Source organism: Cheilinus undulatus, linkage group 23, assembly GCF_018320785.1.
Source record: "Cheilinus undulatus linkage group 23, ASM1832078v1, whole genome shotgun sequence".
Classification (NCBI taxonomy): domain Eukaryota; kingdom Metazoa; phylum Chordata; class Actinopteri; order Labriformes; family Labridae; genus Cheilinus; species Cheilinus undulatus.
In genome coordinates, this window is record NC_054887.1 from 8,177,355 (window position 1) to 8,193,863 (window position 16,509).

The following is a 16,509-nucleotide window of genomic DNA, read 5'->3' on the forward strand; positions in this document are numbered from 1 at the left end:
GTTTTTTTTTTTTTAATAAAATATTAGACAAATAGGCTGGCTTAGATTTGATAATCTAACCTGTGATAATTAGTTTGCCAAGTGAAGCCAATTAAAGGAAAACTACTTGAGAAGGACGTACCACATTATTAAGCAGGCCACAGGTTTCAGCAATATGGGAAAGAAAAGGGATCTCTGCTGCTGAAAAGTGTCAAATAGTGTAATGTTAGAGACAAGGTATGAAAACAATAGATATTTCCCGAAAACTTAAGCATGATCATTGTACTGTGAAGAAATTTGCGGCTGATTTAGAACATGGATGGGTTCATGCAGATAAAGGCATAATGAGGAAGGTTTCTGCCAGACAAATTCATCAGATTAAGAGAGCAGATGCTAAAATACCATTACAAAGCAGCAAACAGGTATTTGAAGCTGCTGGTTCCTCTGGAGTCCCACCAACCTCAAGGTGTAGGATCCTCCAGAGGCTTGCAGTCGTGTATAAACCTACTATTCAGCCACCCCTAACCAATGCTCACAAGCAGAAATGGTTGCAGTGGGCCCAGAAATACATGAAGACTCATTTTCAAACCATCTTTATTTACTGATGAGTGCCTTGCAACCCTGGATGGTCCAGATGGATGGTTGGTGGATGGCAAGGAGGTGGCGAAGTCATTTTTTGGGCCGGAATCATGGGGAGAGAGCTCGTAGACCTCAGCAAACTCAACTCGACTGATCACTTTCTTCCACGGTACAAAAAGAAGAACCACGCCTTCTGTAGCAAAATTGTCTTCATGGATGACAATGCACCATCTCATGCTGCAAAGAATCCCTCTGTGAGAGAAACTCATGGTGTGGCCCCCATCCTCCCCTGACCTCAACCCTATTGAGAACCTTTGGAGCATCCTCAAGCTAAAGATCTATGAGGGTGGGAGGCAGTTCACATCAAAACAGCAGCTCTGGGAGGCTTTTCGGACATCTTGCAAAGAAATTCAAGCAGAAACTCTAAAAACTCACAAGTTCAATGGATACAAGAACTGTGACGGTGATATCAAAGAAGGGGTCCTCTGTTAACATGTAACTTGTAAGTTGTACTGACTGAGGAGAGAAAAACTTTCAATACGAAGTATTGCTAGGCAAGTTATTACTTTAATCAGCTTATTTCAAACATACTTCGATTTTTAAATCCACATAATCGGTATCTAAACATCAGACTTTAAAACCTAATTCATACAAATGTTAAAATGCAACTATGAGACTTAAATTACAGTAGAAGTACATATAGTCCATCACTTCATGCTGTTGAGAAACTTTCCGTGCTCCTCTCCTCGAGGCAGAAGCAGCTCTCCCCCTATCTTTGGACCAGCTTTCTCCTGCAATTTAAACAAAGATTAACATCAGTTACACTTTTTTTTCACCACAATAATATTTACTAATTTTAACATGTACGATTCAGAGAGATTTACCTTCAGCATCCCATCACGCTCCCATTTAAACAGGCCACAGTTACTGAAAAGACACAAAAGTATTACTTATAATGGTTCACAGGACAGAGATGAAGCATCTTTAGGGAGCAGAGGAAGCCTACCTGCAATGTTTGTGGGGCAGTCTGTCCAGAGCGATGGCTCTCTGTCCACAGGGACATTTGAAGAAACGTTTCATTGCCTCGTGCCAGTGCAGGTCGTGATTCTGCTCCACGCAGCGATCCGCTGGCTTGAAGTACGTATAATTACACTGGAAGAAAAGGATCATGGGAGAATCAGGTGACTTTGTCTGTGTCTCACTGAGGAACATCCGTCCTCTCATTATTATTTTAGATAGATCTGTTCAAAATGTACCTTTTTACAGGTAACAGCTCGACACTTCATCTCTCTGACTCCCCTCATCTTCTCCTCCATTTGCTCCTTCTTCACCAGAGCATTAAAGTAACGCTCCTGCAGCTGATACTCCGCCTGAGAGGAAGACACTCATGTATCATCATCTTTATAATATTTTACATGACAATAAAAAAGAAGGATTCTATTTTCTCAAAGTTTAAGAGTTAAAGATGGGTATCTACCGCTTGCAGTACGACCCCGTGGCGAGACTTAGCATTTAGGATCTTTTGAAACTCATCAGACTGCAAATACTGGAGTTGTTCTCGCCGTTTCTTCAGAGCTGGTTCCTCTTCTTCTTTACTGGATGAGTCATCTGCACAAAGAACAAAAGGACAGGATGTAACAGGCAAAGTTCAAGTCTTTTCAGGTACTTAAATGAATGCAGAAATCTACTAAACCTGTCCAGTTTGGTGCAATAAACCCTGGTCTTGCTTGTGTTTCTACAGTCAATACCCATTTAGTTTTACTCAAGAGAATTTCAGTTCTTTTTAAAGATCTGGATCATTTGGCTCAGCTCAGTAATAAGACCTGGTCCTTTGGTGCTCTTTATTTGGATTAATTTGGCTACCATTTTGGTCTCTATGGCTATTACACAACAAAAAAAAGAAAAAAATAACATTGCCTGCTCTCAAACAGGAGCTGGTTCCTTTAATTCACTTCAAGGAGCTGGCTCTTGAAACCGGCATTATTGTGGCTTGTAACTTGTTAGATGAATGGAGTTGTAATTTCAAACTAAACAACAGCCTAAAGCATGTTCAAAACAAAATGAGAGAGAAAAGCTGCTAAAATGAGTGATAAACATGGCATGTTTTGTGTTTTTCCATTATTTCTGCTGCTGCATTAGAAGTGAAGGTTCTCTAGACCAGTCTAAACCTGCAGTGAGTCTAGGTCCCCCTTCAGAGTCAGAGTCATAAGTACGCTTGGTACCTCACAGATGGATGTGAAAGAAGGACACTGAGTGGTCAGGTTCTGTTTGGTATGGCACTGTAAGCATTTTTTTTTGCATTTCCATTATCAAAAGTTGGAAAGGGTCCTAAAAAACAATCTGTACCGTCCCACTCTTTTTGCACCCTTCTGTCGGGGTGCCTAGCTTACCTATCCATCCCAAAAAGGTGGAGCTACCAACACAATAGAGCAGAGGTCATCCACTCACATTTAGACAAGGGCCAGATTTTCTGTTGACAGGCGCTTTGAGGGCCAGACTTTCAAATTAAATGAAATAAAATAACATTTTTGTCCAATAACCCTTCAGTATCAGTCTTTGTAATTTTCTTTTAAAATGTAAGTAATTTTTTAGCATCAAGTCAGCTCAGTCACCTTTAGGCAAACAAAATATTTTCGCTACATATTTCTAGGACTGCCATGTTGTCCATCACTAGGTTTGACGCTAATGTGCTGCATCCTGATTGGTGAAAAACAAATCAAGGGAACAGGCCTACTGTTTTGATTTCATGCAGGAAAATCACACTTTCCAAGAGTATGAAGTGAAAAGTGCAGATTTCATCAGGGCTGGACTGATAAGTACATGTTTATCATGAATCATATTTATGTATAACAGCTGCCAGGTGGATTTCTGTAAAAAAATGGATCAAACATGAAGTCATTCCAGAGAAAACTGTTGCAAACTTGGTTGTTTCTGGGTTGAATTGATAGCTGTAGAGATTTAAGACAAAACATACCCAAAAACCACAACATCTTTTTTTTTTTCCCTCACACTTGTTGAATTCAATCATCTTTCAGGGGCCAGTTGGGTAGTACTGACGTTGCTCTCAGCGTGCGACCCGACTGCTCAGCTGGGCTGCAAAACATGGCTGTCTGCTCTATGGAGAGTGGGTGAAAATGGGAGAAAACCAGACTAATATCTGCCTAAATTAGGGATATTTGGACTCAACCCACCTGATGGAAATGTAGTTTATGGATCAGTTATTTTGGTTCCTGTCCCAACTTTTCCAGTGGAAATGCAAATAATAGTGCACTGTACCAGACTAGACTGTTTGTTAAAAATGCAGCTAAAAATTTTGAGCAACAAAGGACACATAAGGAAACAAGGAAACATAAAATAAAGTTAAATAACAGGAATTAAAGAAGACAGAATTATGAACAGCATTTACAAACTGCTTGAGAACGCACCCTTTGGTGAGGTGAGATTCTTCTCCACTCGTGCGTTGATCTCGCCTTCGTTACTCCTCTTCCTCTTCACAGCGTTTGGATCCTCCTTCTCCAGCCCTGCCCCTTTGGCTCGGAGCTTCTTTAGGGCAGCCAGCTTGGCGGCTGACAGGCTGAGAGCGCTGGCGGACAGGGCCGACGGCGGGCTTTTGTCAAAAAAGACGATGTCTTCACCCTCCGAGAAGCCCCGGCCCAGGGTGGGGGTGTGTGGAGCAGCGGGGCTTTTGGTGGCTTCAGAGGCTGCTTTAGGAGACATTAGACTTCCTCTACCCGCTAAAGATGATCCAGGTCTGGGTCCCGCTGAGTTCTGGAGCACTCGCTGTTGGATTTCCTCTGCCCTGCGCCGGCGGATCTCCTGAAGCTCTCGCTGCTTCTGTTTCTGCTGCTTCAGCAGATCTGAGGCAGAGATGGACTGAACTGGAGCTCCAGACGCATCTTTGGGGACTAAGGATAGAAAAGGTTTATTTCTTTATTAATTGTAGAAGCTGTGTTTTTCCTATGGAAAAAAAACAAACAGAAATAGATAGCTACATACAATATGTACAAGTGAGACAAAGAAACCTCAGAGCTTTTTGGTTGAGAATTATGGGAGCAGCAAAGGGAACTGGTCTTTCATAAAACTTCCATTTGTTGAGTTTTTTTTTTTTAAATAGTCCTGCAAGTTTAATCAATGCCTCTGCACCAATAGCCAGAACCAGAGGTACAATGTTTTTGGGTTACATGTCCATCTGTTTGTTTTTTTGGATGTGATATCTTAAGAACATCTTGAGGGATAGTCCTCAAACTTTGAAAAAATGTCCACTCTGAATCAAGAATGAACTGATTAGATTTTAAAAACCTGAGGTCAATGTCACTGGGCCGAGTCTTCATTCATTTCTTATTATTCAGTGCATCATGTGTATTTCTACACAACTCTGTAATCCAAAGTTTATTGCAAAACATGCACCCAGACCATTAAAGAAATACAATTTCTGCTAATTACACCTCACAAAAACCACCTCAATCCTTCCTCTAGACCCACCACTGCACTTTGACAGCTCTGCAGTTATATGTCTGCTGTTTAACCTTTAGTTTGCAGACAATGGATTTTTTTTTAAATACAAGTATTCAGAAATCTTGGTATGTAATAAAACATTGTGTACCTAACTAAAGCTTTTCCTTTAATAAAAACACAAAAGAAATAAACCACAGAACTTCTAAAATAACAACTTTTTAAGTTAATGTTTCACCTAAAACTAAAAATGTAGATTTTCCTGGATTTTACAACTAGAAAAGCACCCAGGCTAACATTTTTATTTATCTATTTATTTCTAGTAAGCATTTCTCTGCCTTTATCATCCTCATCTTTTCTTATTAATTCTATAATAATATTGTAAAAAAAGCAAAAAATCCAAAGAGGGATCATGTTGGAAGTCATCTAACCAGTGTTGACTGTACTAATGTTTATTATATGTGGTTACCAATAAAAATGTATATATTTAAGCTCAGCCTTTAGAAAGTTGCATGTCTTGTACCTGATTGGCTGCCCTGTGTCAGGTGCTTCTTCAGCTGCAGAGCTCCAGGTGTTGGCATTGATAACAGGCTCTTAAACTCATTCGAACAACCTGAGACTTCACCTGACTGCACAGCTGAAACAATAATAAAACAAAACATTAAATTAGAGCAGTATGTTCACACAGAGCCACTTCATCACTATTCTTCCCAACTCTGAAGACTCTGAAGAGTTACATGTAAATCTAGTATTAAGAAGACAGAGCACTGTACAGTGATAAACCTTAATAAAACCTGCTTATCCATGCAAACCTTTAGCCTTTACTCCTGTGTAATAGAAAAGGATCATCAGTTCTTACCCAGCCTCTTGGCCTGGTTGATGTGCTGAGCAGAACCCTTAATAAAAAGCTTGTCCAGAGTCTTCTGGGCTGGTTTGTTTGGCTTGGATGCCGATCTGAAAAACACAGTCTTGTTACTAACAGCTTGTATTCGACCCACTCCCACACACTCGTTTTGGCTCTGCATGCTGCAATTAGCATGCCCAAATTGATTTTAAAAACACATGGTTGAAGTGCAAATATAATCCCTACCAGTAAGCGGAGTGGAGAAGGTTTTGACCTTCGTCAGCTATTGCCTTGCATGGCATATTTAGTAGGAGTGGAAGCAGGGCAATGCTAATCAGATACAAGAATAAAAGGCAGAATTTGAAGTAATCAAACTGATTTTTGTAACACTCACAGTGATGCAGCACATGCAGCCGAAGACACGCCGCCATAGTAGAAGCCGTCCTGACACAGCCGCTCCTTCAGGCTGCCTCCCTTCCCCTTCACCTTGTTGGGAGCTTTCCCAGAAAACGAGGACTGCAGGTCAGCCCTCTTGGCGCTCATCTTCTTATACTGAGCCTTGACGTGATACTGACAGTACTGGCACTCATACTGGAAAACAAAAAACCCATAGAGACCAAATTTGTCACAATTCCATATTTTTAAAATTCAATATAATGATTTGGCTGCCTAAAGTTGGATAGATTTTGGTTTATTCATGAAAAAGTGCAAACACCTTGTCTCAACTGCATGTACATGTCAGTGAAATATCATTGACATATTTTTGTAAGTTGGAAAGTGTCATCTCTGCTGTCTGTTTAAAGAAGACATAACAGCAACCTTTGCATCTTTATGGTACACTAAAAAGACTTGAGAAACATCAACCATTACATCAGAATGGACCACCACTTCTCTTTCCTTCTTTAGTGGTAGCTCTGGGTTTGAAACATGACAGTAGTTCTTAATGTTTTAATACTTTTAAACACCATAAATCACCACATAAAGAAGAAACTTCAGGTATTGGAAGGTCACAGAGACAACTCTGAGATATGATTAAGTACTGAGAATTGATGTAGAATAGAATAAACTGTATGTACTCAAAGAAAGGAAACAATTCAGATCATACACACACAGCAGAAGAAGATGATGAACCCACCATGTTGACAATCTGAGAGCAGGGGTCCCCGTTCTTCTTCACCGCCTTGCATGTCCCGTAGTCCTGAGCTTCACCCATCAGCAGCACCTTCTGAGGGTGATCCACGGTGAGGCTCACCTGCAAGGCAACACAAGCTTTTATTTTCTCTTTTATAGGGATCAGCAGTGATAAATATTGTCCATCAAAAACAAATATATATATAAAAAAACTACAGGCATTTACGTTTCATGCACTAACTTATGTTTTCAAAACTCTGACAAGTGAGTAAAGTTAAAGATCCTGTACAGTGAGAACAAATCTGTATTTCAGGCAAGACAAGTCACTGTGTTATGGACCCCCAGGGTAAGTTTCAGTCAAATAAAACATCTCTAGGTTTATGAAATTAAGCTCCAAAATCCTAAAAAATAAGGCAGTCAAATCCGCTCCAGGATGGTGTGGGCGTGTCTGTTCAATGAGCCGAAGCCACGCCCACTCAGGAGAAATACAATCCTCTCAAATTAAAAAACTGCTAGTATCTAAATAGAGAAAAGCACTCATGCCATTAACCTGCCCCTTGACCTTACAGTGACCTTACCATCAGAGTGCATCTGCTTGGCTCTGTGTCAGAGAAGAGACAAAGTCCTTTATCTGGTTTAAATCTCTGTAATGATGCTTTAAATGATCCATAGACCACTGTGGCTGATAGATTTGGCAAATTTACCTCACAATGAACAAAAAAACAGCATTTAACTGACTGTTAATTTTCAATAAAGGCAGTGTGATCAGCAACAGACTGTACTGAGTTGAACTGCTCTGTGATTTTATATTGTAGCGTTAAAGGGGCGGGGCCATTCCCCACTTAGGGCTGGTGACATCACCAGCCCACATATTTGCCCCGCCCAAATTAAACTAAGCCAGAAAAGAGGTGAAAAATTTTTAACAGTCTAAATCCAAAATTCAGTCATATGTAGATCTCAGTGTTTTTACATTTTTACAGCAACCATATTCCTACATATCTATTGTGAAAAGACACAAATTTTGGATTTCACTTTACAGGGTCTTTAAACCATATTTTTTATGTGATTCAGAGTTTTATAAGGTCTTCACTACATTAGTAAAAGTCTTGAATTGCATGAATAAAATTCAGTTCTTTTAATTTTGCATTAAAAAAATCAACAATGACCATGTGAAACAATTAACAAATCAATGTAAAGAAGAGTTTCATGATCTTAACTTTTAGATTATTACACCAGTGTGGTCTGAAACCATGAGGGGTCATCAACTCCATTTTCACAAGGGTCAGCTTTTTCTTCACTGATGCTGTCGGGGCCAGATATTAAAATAAACTGAAACAAAATTAACATTTTAATCTAATACAATTCTTGTAAAAATATTATTTCCTTCCAAAATTAATGGAACTTTAAGCCTTTAACAGTGAGATCAGTCCCTATCACTTTTACTGCAGCCAGCCACAAGGGGGCGATTGAGATATTTTAGCTACATATTTCTGTAGCCATCTTGATGTCATTGAGTTTGATGCTAATATGCTGTGTTGTGATTGGCCCCCCAAAAATGGCAAAAAACCTGCAATTTTAATCAAATTAACAGTGATAAGTATGTGTTTAATGTGCCAAATTACAGAAATACTAGTGTGCTTCTTGTCTGATAAGCCACTGGGTTGAAGGTTGTTTTGACTTCAAGAATAAAAGTTAAACGATAGCATGGCAAATCTGAAATTTTCTGAATTTATAATGGAAAACTGTGGAGGGCCTGATGTGGCCTTCAGGCCTCCAGTTGATTATCACTGAGTTACAGGTAGGAGACAGCTTCGAGGTGTGAAATACAGCATTTAATACTATTATTAGGAGTGCATGTACAAAATGACTCACATCCTGTCATCTCTGATTAATATATAGTTCCAGTTTAGCTGCTTTCTTTGTGTAAGTAGCTTTGTTACTTCCCCCTTATACATGCTAGAACAGCTTAGCATGTGTAGGAGGAATGGGCCTTATAAATCTGATTTTTTTTTTACAACAAACCTGAATATTAAATTTAATCGATTTTCTTCTCTGCTTAAAAAAAACAACTCATTTCATAGTTGTTATTAAACAAAAACACATACAATATCTCCTCTGGGGCTAAAGAGTAAGATGTTAAATTGTCTTTAAAAGTGCACTATCCTTTTTTGGAGGGGGGGGTCTTATTATCTGAAAGTTTTTAGCTGCTAAAAAAACAGACTGAACTTAATGATGTAATCTCTATGATCGAGAAGAAAATATGTAGATTCATTACTTGTAAAATCAAACATTTATCTCTATGTGTACAAAAATTTAAAACATTTGAATACTTTTACAAATTTCAGTTTCTAAGTTAAACTTCAAAGTCAGGAAAAAAATAGCTGCAGGCTGAAATTCTTCATTAATACTCTACGGAAAACAAACAAAAGGAAGCCGCAAATGAAAAGCTGCACAAAAAGTTAAGATACCACTTTATCAACTTTGCACTGAATAAAGTTTTTTATTGACATAAAAAAGCTGTGAAAAGCTAATTTCAAGCTGACGGTCATTTTTTACAGGTTTGCAGCTGTTCAGTATGAATAAATTTATCAGTGTCAAATGTTCCACTGAGACCCTGCGCCCAAACTGTTGCTTTAGTCTCCTGGGATTAAAGCTTCTGAGCTTGAACTGCCCTCAGCGGGTGGTAGGAGTGTGTGTGAGTGTGTTGTGGCAGTTAAGCACGGCATTGGCTTTCCACGCCACATGCCTCTCTTATTATCTTAGTTTGTCGTGCCATGCAGACACCAGCAACCTCAGCGGCTATTTTCACCACCAGGCTGTTTCTGACTTTAATTGACAAAAACCTTCAGATCCAAACCAGCCAGTCAAACAAGCACTACATGAAAAATAGAACAGAGGCTTTACCAGGACAGGGAGGGAGTTCACCAGTGTGGCCACTAGTATGTGAATTCATTCATTTTAACACAGAGTCAGATTTTCTACATCAGCTCAGTCCCCTGGCTGATATATGAATTACAGCGTCTGCTAGCTCACCCCGTCATATCCATCCTTCTGCTTCATAGGGTTTGGGTTGAGGAGGCCGATGACCGTGCCCGGCTCTGTCTTCCAGAGCTCTTTGTGGACTTCACCAAACAGGAGCAGAGACACAAACACCTCCAGGTTATGGAGGTCGTTCAGTTTCCAGATGCTGAAGGTTTTGCCCTGCAGAGAAGAAGAACTCGATGAATACTGAGACAGCGTACGCTTTTAAACAGAGAAGAGGGATTGAGTGATGCAAAGGGTCAAAAATGTCAGTAAAAGGTATCTGTGGTCAGGTGCTCTTCAGGATGGGTGGGCAAACTTTAAACTGTACAGTGAGGCTGCATGGGTACCTAATCCTGGCACGTGATCAATACTCATAATGCGCTTAATGCTCTGCACATTACTGATTACTCCTGTGGTAGGATGTTCTTTATTAGTCTATAGTGATGTTTTATGTGGTGACTACTTTCACTACTTTTTACATGTGTATTTTTATTGGTCTAAATCATTTTGTGGTACTAAAATGTGTTTCTGCATTTTGATGTTTGCTGTTGTGATTGATGCTTTATTCTGAGTTGCTGTGACCTCTTATAGAGTGATGCGACACCTTACTACTATTTCAACACCTGTTCTTTATCTGTCAATTATGTCCTTATGAAGACTCCTGGTGAGTCGAAACCCCCAGACATCCCCGTTTAATAAAGGATTTTTATCACATCAGAGTGCCTCGGATTTTCAGTTTTGACAGCCATTTTTCCTATGGGCTACATATGCCAATGTATATTTTAATTTGGATGATTTTGAATCCTGAAATCAGTGAAACCTAATGGGTTTATCCTGGAGTCAGAGGACACTGTTCTAGAGTTTGATGCAAATCCTTCAAAGCAGTCTAGAGATGTCAAGTTCACAAGAATGGCCTGAATGGACTGATCGCAACCCGAATAAATAACACCTACAGCCCTGGCTATCTTTACCATTAATCCTTGTCCTTATATTTATGTGTATACGTATCTTGTATAAATGTATATGTATTTTTGTCTAGTACTCAGACTGTGAAACTCCTACGCTCAAATTAATGCCACTTTTCTCTTCCAAAACATCAAATTTATGAAAATGATTCTGTTTATTTTCTTCAATAGTCTTGACATCGTTGTCATCAAATCATTTTATCCATAACCTTTAGTTATAGACATTAGTTTATAGCAATATAGAGTTTATAAATGGGTTGAACTGTGGCTAAATTATTTATGTTTTAACTTGTGACTCCTCGTCAAAGATCCAGTACCAAAACCTTGTGTCTTTACAACCTGGCATGCCAGATAGACTGATTCACATTTCCTTTCAGAACCTTTCAAAAATACTTCAATCATGATTGAATATAAGTTCAGTCTTTCACGTCGGTACAAGGCCAATGAGGGCAACAAAAAAACATATTAAATGGTAGGCATGGGGCCAGCTGGTAAATCAAACTCCTGCTGAAAACAGTTTGAAGAAGAGGCAAAACATCTTTTCCACTAAGAAAAGCTTTCAGCTTTCTTTTTCAAGCTACTGCCTCTTTCTACTTAAACTATGCTGATTGGTCTGATCATTCTCTAACCACTAACAAACACATCAGGTTGAAGCTTTGCAAGATGGGCCCGTCTGATGACATGAAATCTGCCCAATACATCAGCTTCGCAATGTTAGTGTATGCAGAGAACATCTTCTGACTTCTACATTCAGGAATTGGTCTGAAGTCATGTGTTTTTTTTCTTATTACAGTTTGCAAATTTATTGCTATCATGCGTGGCTTTGATGTTGCATGGAGTTTAACAAAATGCAGACAAAAAAAGCAGAAGTACAACTTGTCAGAAGAAAAGTTTTGTTCAATAAGATTTAACCTTCCTGTTGAGTTGTTTACTCCCTGTCATAGTTAGAAAAAATTTTAATGAACTACCAAGGACAGAACAAAGACCTACACTGCTGTTGCTTTGTGGTGTGGCCTTGTTGACCAGCACTGCAAAAGTCACCCAGTCGCTGTCCTCCAACTTCTCCCGAATTAAACGCTCGGGAACCTGTGAAAGGCGGATGAGACGACGGTCAGCCATCTTGCGGTCCATCTCACTGGACGAAACACGTGGTTTTCTGAAACCAAAAGAGCATGGACTCAGAAACACAGAAAAACATTTTAGAGTCCCAGTTCTTCTACCACTTTAGAGTAATTACTTGAGCCGCAGTCCTGAGTATTTCTCCACAGCCACATCTTTAGGAAGAGGAGGAAGAGAGGAAGGTTTAGGCTGCCCTGCTGAGGAGGCTGGAGATGGTCTGTTGGTCTGGGAGGCTGGAGGTGAGCGTAGAGGATTTGTCCCCTTGCTGGTGCTCTCTGCAGGCTGAAATGAGCTGCCTATCTTTATCTCCACCAGAGGCCCTCTGTCTTCTGATGAGGAAATGAAGACGCAAATACAGTCAAACCTTAACAAAGCTTGAGCAGCAGTTCTGCTCTTGTTGTTGGACTGTGTAAGTATGAATGATACCTGGTGAGGTGCTCAGTTTGGGAGTGTGAGCCACCCTCGGTTTGCGCTTGAAGGAGTCAGCATTGTTCAGCTGATCAAGAAAGTCAGACGACTCCTGAAGCTTCACATTTTCTCCCCTGACTGGAGTGGACGAAGATGCTGCTGTTAAAATATGACAAGAAAACAAAGATCAGCCAAACTGCCACATTTATAAGCAATAGTCTGTGCCTTTATCAATCTCCTGTATGTAAAATGGAAATGGTGAGTGTCCTAAGAAGGTGCATCTCAAAAAATGTTCATTTTTTCCTATGATTTATTCAGGGAAGCCCAAGCATCTCAGAATTTTTGTCTTGATTTTCCAGTTCTGTTGGCTTCTGCAGATAAGGACATCCAGCAGGCATTGGGGTGCTTAGCATCTGAGTGAGAAGCGACTGGGATGAGGGTCAGCACCTCCAAGTCCAAGGCCATGGCTCTCTTTGTAAAGTAGTTTTGGTGGTCCATGTGAGACAGTGGCCTCTAGTGGAATACATTTTTAACAACCACCCCAACATAACAGACGTGCACGGGAATGTGGACAGTGACAGCTGTATCATTTAGAATGCACAGATCTAAAGGGAGCATAAATTAGCTTTTAGGCCCTTGGAAGCTTTGTAGTCTGAAAGAAAAGGAGCAGAGGCATTGTCGCATTGCATACCTCTAACTTGCTTTGGACACTCTGGTCAGTGCTCTCTAAAACAACAGTAAACATGTTGGTTGTGTTGGCAGCTTTCTCCTAACCACATGAAAAGCACTTTCTTTTTTGATCTTTGTTTAAAGGAATTCAAAATTGTGTGGTTTTAGAAAAAGACAGTTGACAAAAACCAAAAATATTTAGCCAAAATCTGTTTTCCCACACTCAACCGTACCTGCACATTGCTAAAAATCAAATTTTGTGCTTTTCCATGATGTGGAGACCAAATGTACCTGCTTGTGTCTTTATCTTTTGTGTTGTAGTTGTTGCTTTGGCCTGAGCCAGCTTGGAAGTCACTGGTTTGGGAGTCCCCTTAGTCATAACTGGACTAGAAGGTGAAGCCTTCTGACTTGCTTCCAGCTGCTGCTGCAACCGCTGCATCTGCTCCTGCATGCGCCTCAGCTCATCTAAAAACAGAAGAAGTCCCCAGTAAACACATATTTATCAAGCAAGACTAAAATGACGTCATTTAGACTGCAGCATCACAAACCTTGTAAGTCCTCTCTGGACCTCTCCATCTCACTGTTTTCATTATCCCTCCCTTTTCCTGTATTGTCATCATTTTCAATATCGTCCACATCTCCAAAGAGTTCAGACACTGAGTTTTCTGTCTTTACATCTTGCTTCTCTTCCTCTTCGCTCTCTTTGTACTCTTCTTCTTCATTGTCATCATCAAACAGGTTGTCCAAGTCGTCTTCCTGCCTCTGACCATCCTGCTCTTCTCCAACACCTTCGCTCTCAGCCAGCAGTGCTGTCAAAACGTCCAGATCATCCTCGCCTAGAGAGAGATGTACGCAGACTTACTTCTCAAACTACTTCTTAAACATGCACAGAATCCATTTTCAAATGCTTGAACTTACTGTCCATTTCCAAGATGTTAGCTAGGATGATATCAGATCACTTGGAGACCTGCAAGATTTCAAAAAGCTTACATTACTTGTGGAAAGAAGGAGAGAATAATTTTTCATTGCTTAACTAAGATATTTAGCACTGCATATCAATTACCTGCTTTTTGTCTAGAAGACCCCAAAAGTTGTTTATTACACATTCCTTGTCCAAGACAGTCTTTGCTGGTAAAATTTCTTACTTCAGGATAAGCATCCTGATCAAATGCCTGTCCTCCCCATGCTGCTGCTACAACCGACAGACTGTCTAGTTTGCCTTTAACAAAATTCTGCATCTGTTATTCTGTTTACTGGTGACATTTCAAAAGTTCAATATTTCATGTCAAACCCAACAATAACTTTTATATCGGAAATTCTTGTTTATATCTTAATGAATCTTCAGTGTTGCATTGATAATACTTGTAATTTACTGCACATTAAAGCATGCAGGAACCTCTATTGGCGAATGGGAATCCAAACAGATAAAAACGCAGATGAAGCTTGGCTGTAGCCTTACTGTAAAAATACAATTACAATATGGGAAACTGATGTGTTGAAAAAATAAAATCCACTCCTTTAGGGTGGCATACAGGGTGGATGTGGCAAGTAAGCACAGTCTAGGACAGTGTTACTCAACCCTGTTCAACCAAAGAGCCAAATTGTTAAAAAAAAAACAAAAAACAAAAAAATTTGCAAGAGCCACAATCTAAGTGATGAAAAGTGGCAAAAATGGGTTTCAGTGGGTACAAAAAAGGTTCAGGCAAAAAAATTGGGAAAAATAATAATAAAAAAAATAATGAAGTAGGAGCAAAATTGGTAAAGGGGTGGAGAAAATGAGAAAGAGTAGCAAAATGGTGGCAAAAATGACCATGATGTTACTGTGCTTGACTGGCCAGCAAACTGGCCTGACCTGAACCCCACAGAGAATCTATGGAGTATTGTCAAGAGGAAGACGAGAGACACCAGACCCAACAATGCAGATGACCCGAAGCAACCTGGGCTTCCATTACACCTGAGCAGTGCCACAGGCTGATCGCCTCCATGCCACACCGCACTAATGCAGTAATTCATGCAAAAGGAGGCCCAACCGAGTATTGAGTGCATAGAAATGTACATACTTTTCAGAAGCCTGACATTTCTGTTTCAAATATTCTTTTTTATTGATCTTATGTAATATTCTAATTTTCTGGGACTCTGAATTTTGGGATTTCATTATCTGTAAGCCATAATCATCGACATTTTAAGAAATAAAGGCTTGAAATATTTCACTCTATGTGTAATGGGTCAATGTAATATATGGGTTTCACTTTCTGAAATGAGTGACAAAAAATATTGAACTTTTTCATGATATTCTGTTTTGTTTTTTTTTAAATGTGCCTGTAAATCTATTCCGTACTGACGGATAAACCTTTGACAATACGTCTGTTTGTTGAGTGCAGGCAAAACACATCGAAATATGTTAAAAATACAAAGAAAACTATTTCTATTTGAAAAATAAATGAAGTGTCATTAGAGTTAAGCCTCTTGTTTGGTTGACAATTAAGTAGCTACATTTTAAAAAACGACAGGTCACTATTTAACAACATGGACGGTAACTTCGGACATTACTGTCAGCTGCAGTGAATGTGACCTACTTTCAGTCTAATTGGATTTAATTAAGAATTAACCGGGTTGTTTAAATGAAGTTTTTATTTATGCATTAAACCTTATTACTCATAATGAATGAGACTGTACTTACCTCAGGTCTCAGCTTTTTGTCCTTTGTCAGCTTATATGCAACTATTTCCGATTTTGTACCCACGTCTAACTCGTCATCATAAAGGAACCTTTACTTAAATCAGACATACATACAGCTGTGTATACGAAAAATGTGTTAAACATAAAAACGATAGTTAACCCTTTCTTTTAACCTTTCTGATAAAGTGCCGAAGCGAGGGAGGAAATCCAATCTGGCGCTAAACGAAGGACCCCGCCGTGTTGTCAAAATTCCTGTAGGTGGCCAATAAGCTGCCTGAATGAAAACGATAGCTTTGCGACTACAATGTAATAGTTGGAATTATAAAAGTAAAGGATCTGATTGAAATAGAATTATAACCGTAATCTATGTAATTCTGGTGATTTTTACCCTTTATTAATATTTAAGCAGTGCTCAAGGGTAACACAGAAGCCTCAAAGGCGTGTTGACAACAGAAACTGTGGATAGCTTCCTGATGGGGATTCAGGATCTTTTTAGTGATATGGGTCATTTGGCTCAGCTCACCAAAAAGAGACGACTCTTTCAGATCTCAAACGGCTCTTCATTTGGTGACCAGTTTGACTTAATTTGACCTGCTGAATTTAGCAATGTCATGACATATGATTGGTGTTTGTGTTTTATTTGACTCCATCTTTACTTAT

The 16,509-nt window shown here is 39.5% G+C and overlaps 1 protein-coding gene across 1 annotated transcript; it reads right to left on the reverse strand.

Moving 5' to 3' along the window:
• Positions 1-1,116: 1,116 nt before the first annotated feature.
• On the reverse strand, positions 1,117-16,068 carry mcm10 (minichromosome maintenance 10 replication initiation factor). Its single transcript, XM_041780376.1, has 18 exons — positions 15,851-16,068; positions 14,089-14,137; positions 13,719-14,006; positions 13,462-13,635; positions 12,520-12,660; positions 12,212-12,422; positions 11,965-12,130; positions 10,019-10,186; positions 6,990-7,106; positions 6,249-6,445; positions 5,870-5,964; positions 5,534-5,647; positions 3,984-4,463; positions 2,036-2,166; positions 1,815-1,928; positions 1,565-1,710; positions 1,443-1,485; positions 1,117-1,349 (listed from the first exon to the last, which is right to left on the reverse strand). The coding sequence occupies exons 2-18, from the start codon at positions 14,093-14,095 to the stop codon at positions 1,266-1,268; spliced, it is 2,676 nt and encodes an 891-aa protein (XP_041636310.1). The 5' UTR covers positions 14,096-14,137; positions 15,851-16,068; the 3' UTR covers positions 1,117-1,265.
• Positions 16,069-16,509: the final 441 nt, after the last annotated feature.